The sequence below is a fragment of the Citrus clementina genome, unplaced genomic scaffold, assembly GCF_000493195.1.
Source record: "Citrus clementina cultivar Clemenules unplaced genomic scaffold, Citrus_clementina_v1.0 scaffold_3, whole genome shotgun sequence".
Lineage (NCBI taxonomy): Eukaryota > Viridiplantae > Streptophyta > Magnoliopsida > Sapindales > Rutaceae > Citrus > Citrus x clementina.
The window spans coordinates 39703486-39726922 of record NW_006262339.1 but is presented as its reverse complement, the minus strand read 5'-3'; the positions used below and the strand labels follow the sequence as shown (position 1 = coordinate 39726922).

At 34.7% G+C, this 23437-nt stretch overlaps 4 protein-coding genes across 7 annotated transcripts in view; 3 read left to right on the top strand and 1 right to left on the bottom strand.

The window, feature by feature from the left end:
• The window catches only part of LOC18050277 (protein TPR2), a 10739-nt gene extending 6533 nt beyond the window's left edge, over positions 1 to 4206 (top strand). The window contains exons 17-25 of one of the 3 annotated variants that reach the window (XM_024188898.1): positions 274 to 381; positions 458 to 604; positions 986 to 1096; positions 1176 to 1358; positions 1490 to 1618; positions 2020 to 2115; positions 2722 to 2907; positions 3431 to 3603; positions 3701 to 4206. In XM_024188898.1, the coding sequence (XP_024044666.1) occupies positions 274 to 381; positions 458 to 604; positions 986 to 1096; positions 1176 to 1358; positions 1490 to 1618; positions 2020 to 2115; positions 2722 to 2907; positions 3431 to 3603; positions 3701 to 3905 (1338 nt within the window). In that variant the 3' untranslated portion in view covers positions 3906 to 4206. Of the gene's footprint in view, positions 1 to 273; positions 382 to 457; positions 605 to 985; positions 1097 to 1175; positions 1359 to 1489; positions 1619 to 2019; positions 2116 to 2721; positions 2908 to 3430; positions 3604 to 3697 lie in introns of all 3 variants that reach the window. The other 2 variants (XM_024188897.1, XM_006443104.2) reach the window with 2 other exon arrangements.
• Positions 4207 to 5063: 857 nt separating this feature from the next.
• Positions 5064 to 8211, bottom strand: LOC18050274 (putative surface protein SACOL0050). The gene is made up of 5 exons (XM_024188896.1): positions 7907 to 8211; positions 7226 to 7622; positions 7028 to 7105; positions 5449 to 6932; positions 5064 to 5327 (listed from the first exon to the last, which is right to left on the bottom strand). Exons 1-5 carry the CDS (start codon positions 8018 to 8020, stop codon positions 5250 to 5252), a joined length of 2151 nt encoding a protein of 716 aa, XP_024044664.1. The 5' UTR covers positions 8021 to 8211; the 3' UTR covers positions 5064 to 5249.
• Positions 8212 to 14543: 6332 nt separating this feature from the next.
• LOC18050273 (uncharacterized protein At1g51745) lies at positions 14544 to 21253 on the top strand. 2 transcript variants are annotated; one of them, XR_002906524.1, is made up of 5 exons: positions 14544 to 15388; positions 17272 to 17864; positions 18029 to 18316; positions 18956 to 20957; positions 21105 to 21253. XR_002906524.1 is itself a non-coding variant. In XM_006443098.2 (4 exons), the coding sequence occupies exons 1-4, from the start codon at positions 15201 to 15203 to the stop codon at positions 20242 to 20244; spliced, it is 2358 nt and encodes a 785-aa protein (XP_006443161.1). In that variant the 5' UTR covers positions 14544 to 15200; the 3' UTR covers positions 20245 to 21253. The 2 variants fall into 2 exon arrangements, 1 of the variants encoding a protein (XP_006443161.1); XM_006443098.2 differs by having other exon boundaries at positions 18956 to 21253.
• Positions 21254 to 22093: 840 nt separating this feature from the next.
• LOC18050271 (importin beta-like SAD2) overlaps positions 22094 to 23437 on the top strand; it is a 10563-nt gene continuing 9219 nt past the window's right edge. Inside the window, exons 1-4 of the mRNA XM_006443095.2 lie at positions 22094 to 22445; positions 22604 to 22739; positions 22867 to 22954; positions 23232 to 23381. Coding sequence (XP_006443158.2) covers positions 22356 to 22445; positions 22604 to 22739; positions 22867 to 22954; positions 23232 to 23381 — 464 coding nt within the window. The 5' untranslated portion in view covers positions 22094 to 22355. The remainder of the gene's footprint in view (positions 22446 to 22603; positions 22740 to 22866; positions 22955 to 23231; positions 23382 to 23437) is intronic.

The window sequence follows — 23437 nt, the reverse complement described above, 5'->3', positions numbered from 1 at the left end:
GGTGACTTTTAAGGCCAATAAGTTGGGATTTTTAATTGAAGTTTTTGCTTTATGGGGAGAGAAGGGGGGTTTTTGGGGGGGGGGGGGGTTGTGTGTGAGGAAGAGAGAGATCAGTTTTGTGCTTTTTTTATACCTGAAGCAAAGTTTTCCACAGAGAGAGAGAGAGAGACCTTTATGTCTTCTTTTATTTTCTATTGTACTTATATAGCTTATTAAATAATTTCGTTTTGCATTTATATTTCATTATTTGTTTCTTGTTCACCTTTTTTTCAGCCATTGACTATCAATGCTCTAGGTCCAGCGTCAAATGTATCTGCTGCCATTGCTCCAACTCTGGAACGCCCTGATAGGGGTCCACCTGCTGTCTCTATCAGCAGTCTTGTAAGTTTTGGTTTTTCAGTTGCATACAGTAGTTAAACCTATCTGGGGCATAAGTTCATATGCTGTGCCACTGCAGGGAACCATAGACGGTAGCAGACTGGTTGATGTTAAACCACGGGTAGCAGAAGATGTGGACAAGATTAAGAGCTGGAGAATTCCTGATATTTCAGATCCATCACAAATTAAAGCCCTGAGATTGCCTGATTCTATAGCAGCAAGCAAGGTAGTTGATGATGTGTTCGAATTTTCAAATTTTTCTTTGAATTGGGGAAGAACACCATCCCACTCATTTCTTATAAAAAATAGGTAGGGAATGGGGAAACAATAATGCTTCCATCTTATTGGATATTCTTTTTATGAGTTTTTAATTTGATGTCTGCGCTGAAACAGAAATTTATTCACTTGAGGACATGTTAGACAAGAACTTTTGCTTTATGATACTTCATATATTGCGAGAATTTGGTTAAGAATCATACACTTGAGGTTGCATGTCTAATCTACACAATCGCATACCCACTTTGTCTTACATAAGTATCAGATAAGTATATACATGCTTGCTCTATCTTTTAACAACTTAATTGTGCAAATTGATCTTAAATTTCAGGTTGTTCGATTGATCTATACCAACTCTGGCCTATCTCTATTAGCCCTTGCCAGTAACGCTGTTCACAAGCTTTGGAAATGGCAGCGTACTGAAAGGAATCCGTCGGGGAAGGTTTATTCCTTTCTATTTGCAAACTCTCTTTCTGTTTATATTGTGATGTTTCTGATGCAATCTACTGCAAACTTGTCAGGCTACTGCAAATGTGGCGCCACAATTGTGGCAGCCTCCTAGTGGGACTCTTATGACCAATGACATAAATGAAAGTAAACCAACTGAAGAGTCTGCTGCTTGCATTGCACTATCTAAAAATGATTCTTATGTTATGTCTGCATCTGGCGGGAAGGTTTCCTTGTTCAACATGATGACATTCAAGGTTAGTTACCACAGCATTTCCAGATATGAAAGCGATACTCCTTTCTTGTCCATTAACATAATTTCAAAAAATTGGCAATGAAATTTATTGTGATTCCTTGTGAATGAATGAAAGTGGTGACTGCCTCTCAGGTCATGACAATGTTTATGTCCCCGCCTCCTGCAGCCACCTTTTTGGCATTCCATCCACAGGATAATAATATTATTGCCATTGGCATGGAGGATTCTTCAGTTCAAATATATAATGTCAGAGTTGATGAGGTGAAGTAGCTCACTTAGTTTTTAGTATTATGAATTTTTCTAATCTAGTTGCTTGTATCATTGGTAATAATTTATGTCTCATTTGAAGACATGGTTTCTCCTTTGTTGCAAAGTTTAGTATTTGATTTTCTAAGCTGGTTTTGCAGAATTCTCACCTGTAATTCTGTATACTGTAATTTGTGCTTATTTTCCACCTTTTCCCCTTTACAAATTTATTGGCTATACAGATATTTATTCTTTTTATGGGATGAGATTTATTGAAAGGAAAATCTTACGGTTGCTAACTTGTTTTAAGGAATTAATTGATTTACAGTGATCTTATCATTTATCCCTTTATTATCTTCAGCTTAGTCTGTAATATATGATATTAAAGCATACTTAACCTTGGTTATCATTTGCAGGTTAAAACCAAACTTAAGGGTCACCAGAATCGAATAACAGGACTTGCGTTTTCCCCAACTTTGAATGCACTGGTATCTTCAGGGGCAGATGCACAGGTTAATTACTGACTTATTATTCTGTAATAGTATAAATCATATATCACTCATTCTATTTCATTATAGGTTCTTGATTTATTGTAGCTAGGTTTTTGGGAATGCGACTTGTGTGATTGCATCTAACAAAATAACTTTTCTCCTAAAATTACTTGTTTAAATTATGAGAAGAAATATTCTATTGCAAAAGTAAATGGTGTAGTTAAATGCTTTGACTTTTGGATTTATTATATACTGACATTAGACAATGTCAATGACCATAATAAATTGTGAATTGCAAGGTTAGTTGATTTATATACTGACATTAAAGTAAATCATTGTCAGTTCTTCAAAGAAGTATGACTGACGCTGTAAGATGTTAAGTGTCGTAGGTAGAAAGAGATGCTTGAGCAAAAGTGAAAAGGGAAAAGAAAAATAGGCCTATACATCAGGTGCATCCAACAGTGTAAACCAAAACATGGACTGTCCCACTTCTAACAATTGCTGAATGGGGTCATGTTCTTGAAATTTAAGTTGGCACTTGCGTCTCATTTCTTATTTTGAATTGCTGATTTTGGGATTTGTTATTTTCAGAACATAAAATTTACTTTTACTAAATTTTGGATGCAGCTGTGTATGTGGAGCATTGATAAATGGGAGAAACTGAAATCAAGGTTCATACAAGCACCAGCTGGTCGTCAATCCCCTTTGGTTGGAGAAACTAAAGTCCAGTTTCATAATGATCAAACCCATCTGTTGGTTGTCCATGAAAGCCAAATTTCAGTTTATGACAGCAAGCTGGAATGTTCACGTTCGGTGAGTTTTCTATCTCTTTGTCCTTATGTTTTTGGCGTTTCATCTATTTTCCTTTTAAGTACATTAACCAAATTATCAGTTGCTGTCCATGATCCATTGATGAAGTTTGATAGAAAAAGAAAAGTTCCATGGAGGGGGGTAAAAAATTAATGATGATAACATAACTAACTAGGCTTTTTAAAGTCCTCTTCCATACTGAAGGTCCCAAATGACCTGAATTGTACTTATAATCATTACAGTGACCGAGTATTAACTAGTTTTCAGTTAGACTATTCTCGATATGACTTGACATAGAATACTGCCTATTGATTTTGCAAATGTATATGACAGTCAATTTAGTATGTTTCAACATTTGCCAAGCAAAATGATCAGATCAAATGTAAGGTTAAACCTGTTGATCAAATTTCTCTGGAGTACTTTATTATTCATCTATATTTGTTTTTTTCTTTAATATTGGTGTTATAATGGTCCCGATGTTAGTTACGCTCTTATAATTATTCCTTTGCAATCTCCTTTGTTGCAGTGGTCTCCAAAAGACGCACTCCCAGCTCCAATTTCAAGTGCAATATATTCCTGTGATGGTTTACTGGTTTATGCTGGCTTTTGTGATGGTGCTATTGGAGTTTTTGATGCAGAGACTTTAAGGTTCAGATGTCGAATAGGCCCATCTGCTTATATACCTACCTATGCTGTCAGGTAAGTGGAAATTTCTTTAGGATTTTCCGTTTGTGTTATTATATCAAATAAGAAGTGGTAGCATGAGTAGTTTCATTGACGAAATGTACTGCAGCAGCAACACTGCCCATCCTTTGGTTATCGCACCTCATCCATCTGAACCTAATCAGATTGCACTTGGCATGAGTGATGGAGCGGTGCACGTGGTTGAGCCCTCAGATGCTGAGCTGAAGTGGGGTGGCACACCTTCTCAGGATAATGGTCCCCTCCCTTCTAATTCATCAAATCCTCCTTTGACTGGTCAACCTTCCGAGCCCAGGTAACAAGCTGATACCGCAGGGAGCGTAGACAGATTTTGGTGGTCCTCTTTATTTTTCCGATGAGTTTTGAAGATCACACGTCTTCACCTTTGCTCTAAATCATGGCCTTGGCCTGTTATAAACTGTTGTAAATTGTTTTTCTTCTCTTCGGCCATTTTGTGGTAGCTGTAGATAGGGCATTTTATGTTGCTTTGAGCCAGCAAAAATTGGAGCATACCTGCAAGCTGATTGGGTAACTCTAGCAGGTTTTTTGAATTATGTATACATTAAGGGTTCCGGAAGAAAAGATTTTTGTTTCTGTTTAGAATGAGCCCTAACATAAAACGAACTATTTTCTGTGGACCGAGTGCCCATGGTGTGCAGATATCATTTTTACAGTAGTTTTTGGCATGCATATGCTGGTTATGTTGAAAAACAGAGCAAGTAGGTTTTGATTATGCATCGAATGAGTTATAAGAACCCATCTGGTCTTGGGGTTCAACAATAAGAGAAATGAGTTTATTTATGTTAATTAAAAGAAAATGTTTTAATTGCTCTAGTAGAATTTAAGGAAAAAAAAATAAGGATTTTTAGGGGTTAATTAAAAATCACTAAACTCACCAGTCTTAAAACTGTTCGCCTAAAATCAAATATTTTTTTGGGGAATGATTCAGTTATTATTGTCAGACAATTAAGGAGTCTGTGTGAAATGTTTTTTTTTTTATTCAATTGAGCAGTTGCCTAAAAAAATTTTAATGATATTAATTTTTTAGTATATGAATTTAAGTTGCCACGAGTTCTAGTGAAAAGCAAAAAATAAATAAAAAATTACTTTCAAAATTTGTGGGGGCTTTTTTGTATTTCATTTTCAAGGGAAAAAAAAAAGGATGGAAAAATAATTGTCAGCGCTTTTATAAAGTCGCTGAACTGAAAACTTGCTAACAAAATGGTTGTTGGAGGAAAAAAAAAAAAAAGGTACATTTCGAAAGCTATAAACTTTTATAAATTTCCAAAATTCTGAAGCTTTCCGAGATCTCTTCAAATATTTGTTTTGTCCAGGCGGTAAATACTAAAATGAGAGATGAGTATAGAATCTCTGTTTTATATATTTTACCAATACGACTCTTGCTGAAAAGAAAGACCGAGAAGAGACAAGGATTAAGAAACAAAATGGATCTTAAAATCATCAAATTACTAAACTGGGTTTAGGGTTTAGTCTAACGTTATTACATTAAAACTTATATCAGAAACAAGAGGGGGCAAACCAAGGTTTTCTAAAACCCCCATCATATTCAACCAACACTTGACAAAAAGTGGCCTCTTCCTCTTTTTGCATGCATCATCATCTCATCATCATCATCACTTCTATTAGTTTTCATTTTTTGGTCCACCGGCAGGCATTAGATTCTCTGGCAGCGTCTGCAAGGCTGGCCTTGGCACTTGTTTCTGCTCATTCATTAACAAAGAAACAAACATTTTACTAGCAGTTAAGCATAAAACAACGACTAGTAATTAAGTTGTCAACAGTTTATTGAAATAGTAATAGTAATAGAAGCTAGCCATTCACCTTGATGGTGTTGTTTTTTTCTTCATTGTTCTTTTTGTTGTTGTATATCTGCAGTTTCTCCTTGAGCATCTTGGTTAGCTGTCTTAGACTCTTGTCATTGAGTGATTTTGGCTTGCTATCATCTTCAGCAATGTTAATGTTGTTCCTTTTCTTCTTTACCTTATCCTTCTTGTTAGACTCCTCATCTTTCATGATCAAGACCATGCCACTGCTGTCAATGTTCTCCTTATTGTCTGCTTGAATAAGGGCTGCCAGCTTCTGATTTGACGCCTCTGACTGATTTGGTGCGGGGCCAGAAGAATCGCAACAATTAGATTGTTTGGCAATGGCCGCTGGTGATGATGCCATGGCAAATTCTTTAGATGAGAACATAACATGGATGTCACGCGACTTTTTCATGCTGTTGCCCGGGGGCAGAGGAGGAGAAGAAGAAGAATGGCTTATTTGCTGCTCCACAGAATTAGAATTTGGAGTTTCATCCTCATAGGCCTCCATCAAGCCAACATCAAACAACTCGTCTTCAATGCATTCAGCTGCAGTAGTCTGTATATCCAATTGATCAGAAATAGACTTCTGAGAACCTGAGTCATCATCAGCATCAGTGTCACTAGCTGACGAATCTGCATCTGTCTCTGTCTCTGCAGCAATAGATTCTGTGGCAAATAGATTTGAATAAGCCTCTACAATGTGGATGTCTTGTTGATTACCAAAAGGCTTCTGAGAATCTGAGTCGTCATCAGCCTCTGCATCAACAACAGATTTGGCGGCAAATTGTTTTGAATCAGCCTCAGCTATGAGGTTGCCTTGTTGATTAGCAACAGAATTCTGAGAATCCAAGTCATTATCAGTATCTGTATCAACAGTAGACTCGGTGGCAAATTGATCTGAGACAGCCTCAGCAATAGGGTTTTCTTGTTGATTACCAACAAAATTCTGAGAATTTGAGTCATCTTCGGCATCCTTATCAACAATAGGCCCAGTAGCAAATTGATTTGAAACAGCCTCAGCAATGGGGTTGCCTTGTTGATTAGCAATAGAATTTTGAGAATCTGAGACATCATCAACACTCGTATCAACAACAGATTCAGCGGCAAATTGATTCGAATCAGCATTGTGTTGTTGTTCCTTAGTAGCAACAGACTTCTGAGAATCCGAGTCATCATCTTCAGCATCCTTATCAACAGCAGATTCTTTGGAGGCATCTTGATTTGAATCAGCCTCATCATCAACATCAAGGATGTCTTGTTGAATAGCAACAGGCTTCTGAGAATCTGAGTCATTATCATCATCAGCATCCAAATCACTGGGAGCATCTGCACCAATAGATTTGTTGGCCAATTGATTTGGATCAGTTGATTGTTGAGAAGCAATTATCTGGTCCCTTTGATCTGCTACTTCATCAACAACATCCATCATCTTATCAGAGATTTCATCAGAAACCTTATCTCCCACACACCTCGCCTCCCCAAAAGCATTCTCAGTCACTGACACATTAAAAGCAGAAATAAAAAACTAGACTAAGAATTATGAGATACCAAAATGACAGCAAAAAAAGAAAGTAGAGAAAACAAAAAATCACCAATTTCATCTTTGTGAGCCTTCTTCTTGTCATCATCATCACCATTTTCAATACTGTCATTCTTCTGTAGAGCTTTATCTATAATAATAATTCAAATGTTAGAAAGACCAAATATATATATACACACATATATATACAGAGAGAGAGAGAGAAGTACAAGCCAGTAGCCATTGGTAAGATATCTCCATAGGCACATACCAGACACCTGATGATATTCTTCAACAGTTTGGTCCAAGGAGTCCATCTTTATAACAGGTGCTGCCGCCCTTGCTTTGCTATCCTTCAGGCTCAACTCAGCCATATTCTTCTCTAACAACCTCACAGACTGCCTCGTCCGCACTGGCACCAAAGAATCCACTTGGGCCTTCCTTCCCCTAGTCCTGCTGGTGGTGCTGCTGGCTGCCGGTGCTGGGGTCTCGGCCACATCCTTCTTGCTTCCTTGGTCCAACACCGCTCTTCTTGTGGTGGTGCGACGTGAACGGGTCAAGGGCTCCGCCGTTTCAGGGTCTTTGGTTCTGCTAACAGTGTGAGGAATTGATGGTGTTTGAGGAGCAGCTTTTTCTTGGTTCATCATCAAGTCATCCAATCCCTCGACCTGATTTCCAGGAATATGAAAAAGCAGCAAGATTTGATTAGATTCCAGGTCTAAAAGTAGTTTCATGATAAATAAGGGCCTATAATAAAATTTTACACACTAGTATGCCGATTTTACGTCTGGCCGGACCTAATTTTTAAATGTTTTTGTTAAGATCCATACACGTTTTCTGTTTCTACATTATGGCCCTCGTAGTTCCCACCGATTAGATTAGATCAGATCTGATAATTGATTCCCAAGAAAATAACACAAGAAAATAGAAGATCCAAGAACAAGAAACTTACGTATTGAAGATCAGAGAGAGCATCGGCCATGGCTATATTGGTGGTGTTAGCAGGAATCTTGTTCTTCTTGCAGAGTGTCTGGAGCTCTTTCCTTGTAAGGCTGTGAAAATCCATCGTCGTTTTAGCCTGGCGTATTTGATAACTGATTTGATATCGAAATCTTCTTCTTCGACTGCTACTGAACAAAATGAAGACCAGGGGTCGGGCCTCTTATATATGTGAAGAAGTAGAAAGGAAACCTAGAAATTTTTGACCGTTGGAGCGCCATTTGAAGTTTGAAAATTCGGAGCCCACTTATTGCCACGTGTAAGATATTCATATTTCAATTTGTTTATCCCGACGCATCCGGAGTTTGGTAAATTTTATTAAAAAATTAAAAAGAAAATCCCCCAAACCATTTTATTACTGTAATTGTCTTTAAAACAATAATTAAAGATGAAAAAAAAAAATCCTTGTGGGAACGGGCACTGATTTGTTATGGTCAGGGGATACCGGGATAAAGATTAAAATATGGTCGTCCCAAGTAAATTTTTCATCCTTTTTGGTTGAACGAACCAGAAATAAAAAGGACTCTTTAACCCCACCTCGCTCAATATACTCATTTGAGGTTCAGCTATTTTATATTATTTATTCTTTAAAGTTCAAATTAATACTGTAATAATGCTTACCTTAGGGGGGGGGGGGGGGAGTTAATAACAAGTAAATAAAGAATAAAGTAAAATATATATATATGGTATTAGCCAAAAATATAAAAACTTAACCTATATCATCCACTTACCGTTGAAAATGAAATAAATTATTAATAGAAATAAATTACAGTCAGTGCAACGACCATTTTTTTTATGGAAACAATATTAATTATTGATAGAAATAAGTAATAATTTGAAAGTGTGTTAACACCTAAAAATCAATGTCCGGCCCAAAAGTCAAATCCAATTTGTTAGATGCTTATTTTATGATGTATCCAAATTATTGTGCTAGGGTAAGATACAAATACATCAAAGTAACGCTCAATTTGTGTTAGAACCTTTTGATACGAACCCCGTCAAGAATTGACGCGACGCTAATCAATTTAATCCCCAAAATCGAATTTAAATCAGGAATTGAATGGAATCTCAACTCAATGCTTAATGAAAGTATAAACTTTGGTATGTGAAGACACCACAATCAACTATGGATGGTCTGACTGATAAGTCAAGAGTTTGAACGACATGGAAATTCGATAAGTTCAAAGAGTTTGTAAAAAACTAAAGAGAATTAACTTTCTCACCAATTCCATCAAAAAATCTATATATGTTTATTGGATACGATTACATTACATAGGGTTGGTTACAAGAATTTTTAAAAATAAATATTAAACCAAAAATTAAATCTGAATCTGAATCTAAACAAATAGGAAAGAATATAAATCAAGTCAGAATCATAATCTAAGCGAATAGGAAAAAAATCTAAATTAAATCAGAATATTAATCTAAGTAAATAGGAAAAAAATCTAAATCAAATCAAGATCTTAATTGGCTTAAATGTCTTACATCAATTAAAATGGAAACTACGCGATTAAAATAGAAATAATTGATTTGTTTTCCTAATAGCCTTATCAAGTAATGTGAAAGTATATGAAAAAGGAAAATAATATATTTTTCCGCCATAATGTGCAAGCCAACTAGGGATGGCAAAACTCCCCATGGGTTTGGAGCCCCATGGGGCCCCGCCCCATATGGGGTGAATTTTAAATAATTTTTGGGGAATGGGTGAAAAATAATCCCCAAATCATTAATGGAGTGGGGTTTGGTTTTGCACTCCCCACCCCATCCCCATTATATGAAAATATTTTTAATTTTTATTTACTAATTTTTTAATAATTAAAATATTAATTAGTAATTTTTTTATTTTTAACTAATATAAATTAATAAATATATTATAATTAAAAAAATTCCTAAAATACAATTCCTACTTAACCCTAAACAATAATACAAGAGAATAAGGTTATCAATCTACAATTGCTTCATCTTTTCAATCAGAATTGGTTTTGGGCAAAGTGGATCCTTTGGCATCATTTGACTTATTTGTTAGTAGTACCACTAGTGATGAGCATGTTAAGTCAGAGCTGGACCATTATTTAGGGGAACCTGTCTTACCTAGGTCTCCTAACTTTGACATATTGGCTTGGTGGAAAGCAAACGGAAGCAAATATCCTACTTTGCATGTTATTGCCAGAGATATTTTAACCATTCATGTTTCTACCGTTACTTCTGAGTCTGCTTTTAGTACTAGTGGTAGATTCGTGAGTCCACATCGTAGCAGATTACATCCTAAAACATTGGAGGCTTTAATGTGTGCTCAAAATTGGTTATGGGTAGAAATTAAAGGTATGTTGTATGAATAAATAATTTGCATTAAAAGGGTGTGTGTAATTAATTCTATTTGATTTTTATTTGATTTTAGCAAACTATTGTTCATATATGAGTTTGTTTATATTATCAGGTTCTAGTTCTGGTTCTTTTACAAAAAATAGATGCAACTCATTTTATGAAGATACAGATGAGGTAAAATTCTATTTCAATGAGGTTAATCATCTTATTTATTACAAGTGTTTACAAATGATGTATGACAAAACATTTTCTTTAAAAAAATTAAAGGGAACTAACAGTAATTAATTTTATTATTTGATATTGCAGGATTAAAGTGACAATCATAGGCTATATGAATATGATAAAGAGAAGATGAAGCCAAAGAAAGAAGGATTTGAAACATTTTCTATACATTTTTGTTCTTTTAGTTATTATTTATCCAAACATTTTGTAGTTTTGATATTATTTCAAGATATTGTTTCAAACTTTCGAAGTTTTTTTCAATAATTTAAATACTTTATAAAATGGTGATGATTTTATTTTATTTAAGTCTCTAATTTTTTATTTATTGAAATTATGTATTCATACTTATTATAAAATAATTAAATAAGTAAATGGGGAATGGGGTGGGGATGGGGAAGTCATTCCCCATATGGGAATTCCCTATCCCCACCCCACTAAATATATTGGGGAATGGGTGGGGAATGGGGGTAAAATTTTTTATGGGGTGGGGAATGGGGTAGGCCTCCCCACCCCCACCCCACCCCATTGCCATCCCTAAAGCCAACTCCCTATTTCATGGAAGTGATTATTTAAAAGCCTGAATTATGCATTTATCATGTGCGATTCCTTCAACAGGCCTCCATGAATTTGATTGAACTCAAGTTAATTGAATCAATCCATTAAGCGCTTCTTTGAATTTCTTTGCTCGAGCTCTTATAACGGGTCCGACGAGAATTTGAGTATGATCTAAATATGCCTCATCTCATGTGCTTGTGATAGTTCTATCCTTAATCTCATCACCTTTGCTACTTAGGGAACCTTACCCCATAATAAAATGTCCTGTGAAATAAGTTAGTAGAGAATCAAAAATTCTTTATTAGAAAAAAAAAAGGTCTAGTTTAAAACACTAAATCTTAAATCACAAGCATACATTGTTGATTCTCATGCACCTACTATTTATTTGCTTTCAAATTAAATGTCAAGGACTTAGTAGATAATTATTATCTGAAGAGGCTCACTTTAGGGAGCATGCATCACAATTGAATGTACATAATTGACAATATGAATGAACAAAGAATTCAGTGCATGAACAAAGCATGCATAAGGTAAAATGCAATGTAACAAATGTTTTTACTAAGCCAATTAATGCTGATAAATTTGTATGGCGTTGATAATTGTATGGGCTATCGGAAATGTAAGCGTCATAATAACAGAAAATTAGAAAGGATGATGTAGAGGATTGGTTGCCAATCAATCCTCTCAAACACATTTCCAAAAATAATTTCTGAAACATTTTCAAAATTCTTCCAAACACATTTACAAACAACATGTTTTTAGAATTCTTCTAGAAGACATTTCGATATTCATTTTCTTAAACAATTTCCTTTCATATTTTCATATTCATTTTTTTAAAACATTCTATTTTTTTCATATTTTTCCTAATTACACTTTTTGGGCACTAACAATTCTAAAACATTAATATTAAGTTATTAAATTTCTATTATTCATTCATGTATTCAGCTCCCATGCCACTACTTACAATAGTACCATTATTGTTTAAGTCCAAATCTACTAGTCAACAAAACATTAATCATAATCAAAGTTATAACAAAGACTTATTTGCTCCATATTGCCTGAATATGCTTTTAGTTTTATTTTCTAGACCACGAGCAGAATTAGGTGGATTGTAGATTACTAAGTCAGAATTTTCAATCAGACCCAACATTATTTTAATTGAGAAGGAGCCAACCCTCGTGACATGTGGCTTGGTGGAATTGCCTCCCCAAACAAAGTGCAATAATTTTTTTTTTCTATATAGAAACAATATAAAATATGAATACAAATTATGTAAATAAAATTTGTATTCATATATTTGTTAATCTACAAATAATGGAAACTTATAGTATTTTTCAAGTACCAGACCATTAATCGTCATAAAATTGCATTAATTGTTGTAAAATTTTATGAGGTTTATATTTGAGCATTAAAAGAAAAAGACATTTAAACATTTAAAAAAATATCTGTTATGTTTAAAAATATCTGTTAATTTATTAGTTGTATTTTATTTTATTATTTGGTTCTATATTTTACAAAGTAGAAATTGGGTTCTATCTAGCCAATTTTTATTTATTTTGCAATACTGGGTATCAAGATTTTTTCAATGCAATGCATGCTTCTAAAATGCATCTTGATTTCCTCTTTCTTTTTTTCTTCTGACTTTCAAATTTAATTATTTTTGTTTATGGTAGTAGCTACGATTGAGCTATTTCATCGTGAATCATTGATAATGACTGTTGAATCATAGTAGCAAGTGGAGCATAGTTAAACACCAGTGGAGTATGGTAGTGGCTACAGTTTAATATTTATCTCTATAATCGTATGATTATCATTAGTGTTCCACAGTGGAGCAGTTCCAACATAATTAGACCATTTTATTTAAAAATCGATTATAGCCATCGTTCGGCCAGTGCCAAGTACCAGCTTTTTGCCAATCCCTATCTATTTGGTAGTCAGTTGACATTAAAATTCAATTTATAAAAAGATTCGCATTATATTTATTATTTATAAAAATTATACCATCGTATTGATTTTTTTAATTTTTTGTTAATTTTAAAACTATATATTGTATGGTTCAACTAAATTCATAATATTTAACTTTTTTTCAACATCTTATAATCAAACATAAGTAATAAAAGACAAACAAAATAAAAACTATAAATATATAAAAAATAATTAAAATTTAGACTTTTGATAATAAAAAAAAAACCCTAACTATAGTGTATAAAGCAAATTTTTATCTTTTGAAAATACATTTTTTTACAATATATAACTAAGGAAGTTAAAAAACAAAAGGTCAGGAATTAGAATGGGGAATTCTTGTCCTGTATTTAGTTTTGGTTCACAGCAGTATTGGTTGACGATTTATCCTCCCATCATATAAGTATATGATTATGAACGAATATTAATATCTTTAGATCTTCTCAAACCCTTATCATTCTTATAAATAATTAAATTTTAGCCATCGACTACTATGGCTGCGTTTACTTGCTGGAGTGAGAGTGAGGAGTGGGAGTGAGAATCCACTCCCATCTCTCCCATTTCTACAATTTTATCTCTCCCATTTCTACAATTTTTCTTATTTAATTTAATATTTAATATTTAATAAAATAAAATAAATAATATTATATTTATTTGAATAATATTATTATATTTAACTAAATAATAATTTGCATTGATTCTAAGTTAAAATTACTTAAAAATAATAATATTGTATTAATAGAGAATTAATAAATATTACTATATGCTATCTTCATTTGAAAATATAATATTATTATATTTACCTAAATAATAATTTGGTTTGATTCTAAGTTTAAATTACTTAAAAATAATATTATTATATTAATAGAGAATTAATAAGATTACTATATACCATCTTTATTTGAAAATATAATAATATTATATTTATTTAATATTAATAATTAATACTAATAAATAGTTTATTATAAGAAAATATTAATTTCGTACTATGTTAATAGTAAAACTGTTTCATTTATATTGCCCTTATCAATAATTTTTAATTTATATAATTAAAATTAAAATTAATAAAAAATTGTGATGTACATAATTAAGAATATTAATAATTATTATAAATTTACAAACATAATAAAATAAATTTTTATTAACTTTGTAAATAAAAACTATAATTCTTTAAATAATGATAAAATTATAATTTAAAATTATTTACTCCCAAAATCCAAGATAAAGTAAACACATAAATTCGATTCTGATCTTCATTCCATGCTTCTATTCCAGTGTAAGTAAACAACTTACTCCCACTCCCACTCCACACTCCCAAATCTTAACATTCTCACTCCAATCCAAAAAGTAAACGCTACCTAAGTACAAATAAAAAAAAATGTAAAGAAAAACAAACAAAAATACGATCAACGCCGTACTAAATTTATGTACAAGTTTTTGAGTAACATAAGAATTCCGTTTTTAATTTTTTTTAACTAGTGCAAACGTGCAAGTCTCTCATTTATTTTAACTAGTGATAAAGAAGAAGCAGCAAAAAAATGGTGCGAGAATTTTCGATTTAGACGCGTCCGTCCGTCCACGTCTTCCGTTTTCCTCCTCAAAAGTGATTGCCAAACCCGGCGAAGCAAACATTAGAAGAAAAACTAAACTAAATAATATTAAAAAATAAAATTAAAGAAATTAAAAATACGGTTTTTTAGTTAGAGAGGGAGAGGGAACGAACCTTCTAGAGAGAAGTGAACAAAACAAAGACAGAAACAAGACGATCAAACCAATCTGAAAACCCTAGAAATGAAAAATCCCCAAATCTAAATGGAATCCCTAGCTCTGACCCAATTCATTGCCATCGGATCCTCCAGTCACGCCAGTTTCTGCTTTCGGATCCTCCGATTCTCTCCCTTCTTTGCCGGTGGTTGAACAAACCCAGTAAGTAAAGCTTCGTATCTGTCTCCATGCATTATTACAGAAGAAGAGGCGGTGATAGTTAAATCGCAGAGAGTGCAAGATCATAGGATTGTGGAGGTATTGTTATACTATTATCACAAAAGGAAAAGCAGTGAATTTCATTTAGAGGAGAGCTTTTTACTTGTCAATCGTAGCATAAGGAGAAGGAGAAAGGGAAAGGGAAAAAAAAAGAATTTTTTTTTAGGGTTTCAGGGACTTGTTTATGCTAGCCTTTGCCAATGGGGGGTTCTAAACTGGAAAGTGATGGTGGGGAGTGTGGGGTTGGTTCAATTGTTTGGGTGCGTAGGAGGAATGGGTCATGGTGGCCTGGAAAGATATTGGAACCTGAAGAGCTGACGACATCTCATCTCACTTCCCCACGAACAGGCACACCTGTCAAACTTCTCGGCAGGGATGATGCCAGTGTGTAAGTTTCTCATTTTTCAACTCTTCCTTGTATTGTATTTTGCAGCTCAAAGGTATAATATTTTGCTATTGATTTTTAGTTTACTACTAGGATTGCTTTTGGTTTTAAGATTTTAGTTTTGATATACTAGTTGAATTGTTGCTTGTCAACATAACTTTGGCTTCTATTTAGTTATTCATCTTTAACTTACAAACACACAAATGAATGAAATGATGTATTAGGTAGAAACAGAAAGTATTATCTCTGATTTGCTCCTCCAAAACCATTCAAATATCTATATCTATATATATATATATATATATATATATATATTTTCTAACTGATGGATTTACTTGGGGCCAACTTCAATCAGATCTTATATACAGTAACATTTGACTCTCAACCTCATTGAGTTGTAAGTGTAATTGCTAGTTTTATGGCTTTTTATTAAAGACTAGGACCTATACCATAGAAAACTATTCTGACGAAAGCATATGATGTAAAATTAATTACAATTACTCCTGGGCTACAAAGCCAAGCAAACAACATACATATTTTCGTGTTGGTCTTGTTAATCTTATTACATGCTTGTAAATGAGCATGGCTTTATGCTCTAATGGAGAGTATGGTCTATTTTAGAATGTCTTTTGAGTTTTGACAATGTCAATGTGGAAATGAAGGGCTGTGATTTATCTTGAAATAAAAGTTGGGAGCATATGTGGGAATGGCGAACTTTTTTCATTTTGGTTGGAAAGGTCCTCTTATGTGGTGCTTATCACCTGATGCTGAAGAATTCTGTGGGCAAATTTCTTTCATGCCAAAATTGGTTCACTTTTTTCCACTTAATGGATGATGTCATAGACTTCATTTTCTTTTGATAGACAATATCTGTGCATACACATATACATACATAATTAAATACATTTGATGTCAATGGACAATTAGTCCACTAAATTGAAAAATACTTTTGGTTTTCGGAAGGGGAGCAAAACCAAAATTCTTTGGAGGAGTTTGCTGTTGTCTTATTTTTGGCCTTGCTTAGGATGTTTCATAGTGATGTATCGCGTAACAGGAAGTTACTACAGGCAGCTGCATGTGCTTTGTGCGCCATTGGCGCTTTGCTTTCCTCTTATTCTTCATTGGACGGTTAGGATGGACTTTACCGTTCTTTCCCAACTAAAATAGAAAAGGCTGTCTCACATGGAGGTGCCGATTCGTTTTCCGCCCCCTCAGCAAACACACAGTTCACATAAGGAGGTTACCTTAGGAATGAACCCCTGTGATGTCCAAGTTTTGAAGTTGCTGAGGAAGCAGCTTTGGCTTGAAAGATCCCTCATCTCAAACTAAATTTGATGGTTACAGTAAAAACAAGTGCAATGTGTTCTGCTTGACTTTTTTACTTCTCTTTGAATATACTTACTCTCGGTCTATATTGTAATAACAGTGCTGTAAATTCCTTGCAGTTTCTGAAATTGGAAAGATGTGATCATTCAAAATTAATGGACAAATTTAGAAACTTTGTAGGGAGTGTCTGCTACCTTCTTATGGGTTCTTTCTGTAACCTTAATTTGAAACTTTGTTTGGAGATATAATTAGTATTATTGTTTATTTATTTCCTTCCATGTTTTCTTATAGTAATCAAAAGTTGCTAACATCATAAAGTTTTTTTTTGGGCCCATGGGTGGATCTCAAATCAGCAATAATTGTTTTACATTTTTAATTTTTTTTCATTTTTTATAAATTATTAACATCATAAAGTTTTTTTTTTGGGGCCCATGGGTGGATCTCAAATCAGCAATAATTGTTTTACATTTTTAATTTGTTATAAATTATTACATAGTTATTTCTCTTTTTATTTTTTATTTTTTCACACTTTCAATACATTTTATGGTGTGTCTTCTCAGGGATTGGTACAATTTAGAAAAATCCAAACGTGTCAAGGCATTCCGATGTGGTGAGTTTGATGATTGTATTGAGAGGGCTGAAGCCTCTCTGGGCATGCCAACCAGGAAAAGGGAGAAATATGCTCGTCGAGAAGATGCTATTCTTCATGCACTTGAACTGGAGAAGGAGTTGTTGAAGAAACAAGGAAAGTTGGGTGTTATTTCTGATCATGTAAGTAATTCATCTGGTTCGGTGAAAAAGGAATCAGTTACATCTTCTGGAGCACTGGATATAAGCACTGGGAACCCTGGGAATATATTGTCAAATCAATTTTCAGAGAGACCTGAAATATCTTTGAAAGATAAGAATGTTGGCAGTCCTCTAAACCTTCAAAAAGCCAAAGACAGAGATCAACCCAGTTTTGAAGATGAACATTCTGAAGTAATACCTAGGATGAGAGGCTTGAAGGACCTTGAGCTTAGGACAGCCCCTCCAAAGCGGAAGCTTTCTTCACCTTCTGCTTCAGATGGTTCTGGGAAACTTACAGTTGATAATAATTGTCAAACTCCTTCCAGTAGTGCTCCTGGCATGGGGAGAACCAGTCCTGCAAATGGTAAAATTCTTTACAAAAATGGAAAATGTTTTTGAGGCATTGACTGAATAAAATTTTGGTCAACAGACTGATAGGAGTCAGTCACTTCTTCAATTATTTCAGAATAGTGCAGAATCAGGTTTCTCATTTCTCGCAACTTGACTGTGGTACTATTTGTTGTTCAGGGGAGCAGACAGGTGTTTTCCGGTCCAAGAGGAGCAGGTGTATCTACTTGCCAGCTGTTTCTGGTGAGACTCTGGATCATAAAGAAATTCCTCCAAGCCAGATGGGGATGTCACATCTGCAGTTTGAAGATGGTTACAGCGGTCCTCGTACTGGTTTTTCTGTTGAAGAGAGCTCTTCAGGGTTTATGGAAGATGATGAAACTGATTCTTCTGAGTCTGAGTCCGAGTCCGAGGATGATTCATCTGAGACTGAACTGGATATGGATGAAGAGATGACTCCAGTTTCAGGTTGATTTTTTGTCTATACTATGGTTTCTCCCACTGAGGAAGAAGTTGATTGTTTTATGTAGGTTTAGCCTTTGATATGTTTGAAAGATTAGTTTGCAAACTAACAGGTGATTTCCTTTCTGCTATTGAGATTGACCAATTTTACTCCAAGAAAATTTCCTGAACATGTATAAGGTTAGTTATTAAGAGATTGTATTTTGCCTGCTTGTTTGCCCATTATGTATCTGAATCTACTGGTGTCAGTTTATCAATTGATGTATCAAGAATTCTTTAATTTAAATCAATGGCGGTTAACCTAGTGTAGTATCTTTGTTTTTTTTTTTCCTTTGGTTGCTGGTTTTTCACTTTTTGGAGGTAATTTAACTCCTGTATCCTCTTTGAATTATGCTCGTTTCCAATGTGAATCTTGTCGTGTGTTCGGGGGGGGGGGGGGAGATGTTTTGTAGTATTGAATCTTCAACATTAGTGGCGTATTTTGGCATTCCCTAGTTAATTATGTATATGTACTTGTACTCAGATTTGCAGACGTGTTAATGAATTTTGATGGATTTGATGCATTTTCTTTGGTGTTTACCTGTTGCCTGCTAGTTTAGTCATTTTTATTTTTATCTCAGTCGGATTTGTTGCTTGCCCATTCAGGTGCTTCTGTGCCTAGAGAAGCTGAATTTGGATCTCAAGCACTGGAAGAACATGGAAGCTCGAGTAGCGAGGAGCATGATCAGTCAGCCTTATCTGGTGACATGTCTCATCCACATCCTCATGACCGTATTTCATCTTATGAAGCAGTTTCCAAATGGCAACTGAAAGGCAAAAGAAATATCCGCCATCTTACAAAATCTTCTGCGGATGGAACTGACAGAAAAAATTATGATGGATCTATTCATGGAACACGTCATGAAGTAAAGGGAGTGGCTGTGAAGCAAAATAAATCGAGGCAAGGTTTGAGTTTCTGGAGAAATGATGATTTCAGCGAGGCCGTTGATGATGCTGATTCTGATGATAGAGAGTTCTGTACCCAAATGACGGGGTTGGATGGAGGATACGGCTATAGATTAAGGGCTGCATCAAAAGGTCTAAATAGTTTCAGTCGCAATATGATTGATTGGGATAACATGACATGGGGAGATCAGCCAACTCTTAGAGGACGCTGGGGGAACAAAGTGGGGCAGTTTCATCCAGGTTTCATTGGTCGTTATAATTTTGGTGGCAGGACAAGATCTATGTTGGTAGATGTGGATCTGAAGGTCCAAGCAAGCTATCAAAAAGGGCGTGTTCCCATTGTTTCTACGACGAGCAAGTTAAATGGAAAGGCAATAATAGGGCACCCAATCCAAATTGAAGCCGTAGAAGATGGATCGTCTGAATGTCTTATTCCTGCAAACAATTATTTTGGAAATACAGTAGTGGATCATGATAGAACGCTTGCCCCGGCATGGAGGACTGTGAGGAGAACTAATTTTCGGGTCCCACGATCTGTTCTATCAACTTCACCTAATGGTGACATGGCTGCTGAAAGTCATTCAGTTTTGGATGAAGGAAGAAGATTTTCCAAGAAATCCAATATACGGAGTTTTGGTTACAAGGAAAGCCCCGTTGGGAAGAACCAGTCTCATAATTCCCGACCTACCATGGGTAGGAAATCCCTGAAAAAGCTGCCGAAGAAAGTAAGCTTATCTTCTAACCAAAAAACAAGAACACTTTCCTCATTTGCTATTGACCATAGTCTCAGTTCCAGGGCTTTGTATGATAGCAGTAATAGTCAAATGAATGGGTTGATCAAACCGGAGTCTTCAGGGCCGACAACAGTGTCCTGTATACCCGTGAAATTAGTATTCAGTCGGTTACTTGAGAAGATTAATAGGCCACCAACCAAGGTATCTAGTAAAGTGGTTATTTCCGGTAGTGATGCCGAGAGAAACCGATCTTAGGTTACATGTACATTTTTACATGGGCTCTAAATAATTCCAGGGCAACAATTATTGCCAATTTTCTTTTCCTCACAAAAGGCATGACCTGCCTGAACCTGGCAGGTATTGGGAAAGAAATTACATAATACGAAATATATATTCCATGATGTGGCTTTTTTAGCCAATATTAGTAGCACAGTTGTCAGATGGGGAGGACAAAGCTTGATTAGGCAGAAAAGAGTTACCAGCAACTATAGTGGACAGTACTAGATGGTGTTAACATAGATGAATGTATATTTTGCTGCGCATTACAGCTTGTTTTTTTTTTTAAATTTTCTTGATTAATTTAAATATAGAAGGAAGTTACAGTGGATGCTCATTTTGATTTTCCATACTAGATTGGGTAGTCGTAGCTGCCCCGGTGCTGGAGGAAATAGCTAGCCTCTTTTCTCTTGTATTTATGTTTTGGAATGCGGAAGCTGTTGCACGTGTACCTTTATTAGTTGTGGATGCATTTTATGTAGTCCCTCAGGTGCTGCGTCCCGACGCAAATTTTGTTTGGTCGGTAACCATGTTGGATTCTGATAAATGAAACCCAGCACATATGGAAGAAGGATCCTCAATTATTTTGGCTGATTTGAGGACCGCAATTACAGCCAAGTCTCCGTGGGAGTTTTCATGTGTTGAAAATGACGGCATGATTTGAGAAAGCATTATTGGCTTTATAATAAGAGGTCAAATTCTACTTATTTTAGGAACACTTTTTAACTGTACGTTTGCATGTAATTAAATATGCCAAGTACTACAAGTATCTGCATTGTATATTATTCACAAACCCGTCCAATGTCGCCATCTGACAACCTCTCAATTATTAGCTTCAGGTATGCGACAATGCCAAAGCCAACTGAGTTCACTGAGCAATCAACGGGGACGATTTCTCCTTGTCCTCGGATTACGCGAAGAGAAATGATTGTTTGTTAACTAACCTTCATGGACCCAAACTTGTGTGGATATCAAAAATTCAATTATGGTGCCTATTATTGTAAAAGCATGCAATTATTGTAAAAGTATTTCTAAAGTTTTATTATTGAATTTTTTAGGTGTTTTGATAAAAGTTATTTGGTGTTACAAAATTACAAATGTGTGTGCCGCGACATATATAGAGGAATGTTCTAATTCGAAATTTTAAAGTATGAAAAAGTCTGAGATTTTAAGTTTTTTAAACACCACAGTTTTAATTTTTTTTTTGGGTTTTTCCTGCATTTTAAAATTTTCGACCAAAAAACTATTAATATAAAGAAATGTTTCAATCTAAAATTTTAAAGTGCGAGGAACTATCGGAAAGCGTATAAACTGTTTTAAGTTCTAAGATTTTTAAACTCCATAATTTTAAAGATTTCTCAAACTTTTTCTGCACTTTAAAATCTCGGGTTAGAAAACTATATATATATGTAGTTTTCTAACTTAGCCACATAAAGAAAATAGATAAGTTAGAATATAAATAACTTAGTTATATTAAGTTGTTAATGAACAAAATTATTGACTATAACAATAATTCTTTACTTTAATAATTCATTATCCCAAAAAAAAAAAGACTAATACACAATTGACTTTTGTTAAAAATAAGCTATAAAAAAGAAAACAATATTTAAATCATAAATAAAGCAGTATTCACAAGTGTGTTTTTTTGTTTTTAGCTAAAGGCAGTTGGGTTAAAAAAAAAGAAAAAGAATTAAAGCTTTTAATTTTACTTTAGACTGCGAGTGAGTAACTCAACAATTAACTAATCAAGGCTGGAGAAGGAGAGAGTGAATGAAAGTAGTAAAAAGTAATGTATAATTTTCAGTTAAAAGGCCGTAAACCCTAATGATTTAAATACATACAGCGTTCCACTCTCTCTAGCTGTCTTTCTCCGCAAAGCGCAACACACACGCATACACACACTCTTTTTCTCTTTTTCTTTCTCTCTCTCTCTTCCCACACCTTTACACCCCCGCAGAGACAGAGAGAATCATCAGCTGTTCTTCGATTAATTGAACTGGAGCTGCAACTACAACTTCAACTAGGGTTTTTGAATTGAATTTGATTTGATACTCTCAGTTTCAATTTTAGTAATACTATCGGAATCGGATATGGATCTCCCTAGCCTTGCTCTCATCCTCCAAGGTGCTCTCAGCCCCAATCCCGAAGAACGCAAAGCTGCCGAGCACAGCCTCAATCAGGTAACTAGCTTTGTTCCTTTAACTGCTTCATTAACTAGCTATAAGTAAAATTAACTAATTACTTCTTCTTTTCTTTTCCTTATTACTGAATGGCAAGAAAAGCAACTCGCTAATGATTCTATTTTTTATGGTTTTTTTTTTTCTTTGTTATTTTTCAGTTTCAATACACGCCTCAGCATCTGGTGAGGCTATTGCAGATCATTGTGGACAATAACTGTGACTTGTCTGTGCGACAAGTAGCCAGCATTCATTTCAAGAATTTCATAGCCAAGAATTGGGCACCTCATGAGCCCAGTATATAATACTCTTTTTTTTTTTTGAACATATGCTATTTCATAGAGTAACAAGAAAAGTATTATTTGGAACCATTGCTCATGTTTATTATGCGTATTGTTTGTGTCATATGTTTGACTGTATGTAGATGAGCAACAGAAAATATCGCAAGTTGATAAGGACATGGTGAGAGATCACATTCTTGTCTTTGTTGCCCAAGTCCCCCCACTGTTGAGGTACTAATTTCTGTCTGTTCTTTGGCTTCTCTGCTCAATATATTGTGTGGTTTTGCACTTTTCCCATTTTTGTTAATGTGTATTTGATATGCTTAATCCATTACACATGCATTTACTGCGCAACACACTTGTTTTCCATGCATGCTGCTGTTTGTTAACTGCAACTTTGTTGTCTAGTGTGTGATTACGCGATGAAGTGTCAACTTTATTCATTGTTTCTTTTGAGTTTTGTTTATGTTTGGAAAATGTGCGTCTAATTTAACGAAATTTTGTGTAGGGTGCAGCTGGGTGAGTGCCTCAAAACAATTATTCATGCTGATTATCCTGAGCAGTGGCCACATCTTTTGGACTGGGTTAAGCATAACTTACAAGATCAGCAAGTTTATGGAGCTCTATTTGTGTTGCGGATTCTCTCTAGAAAATACGAGTGAGTAAACACATTCTTCTTGTTTAGTTTAAAAACCCACCACCCCCCCCCCCCCC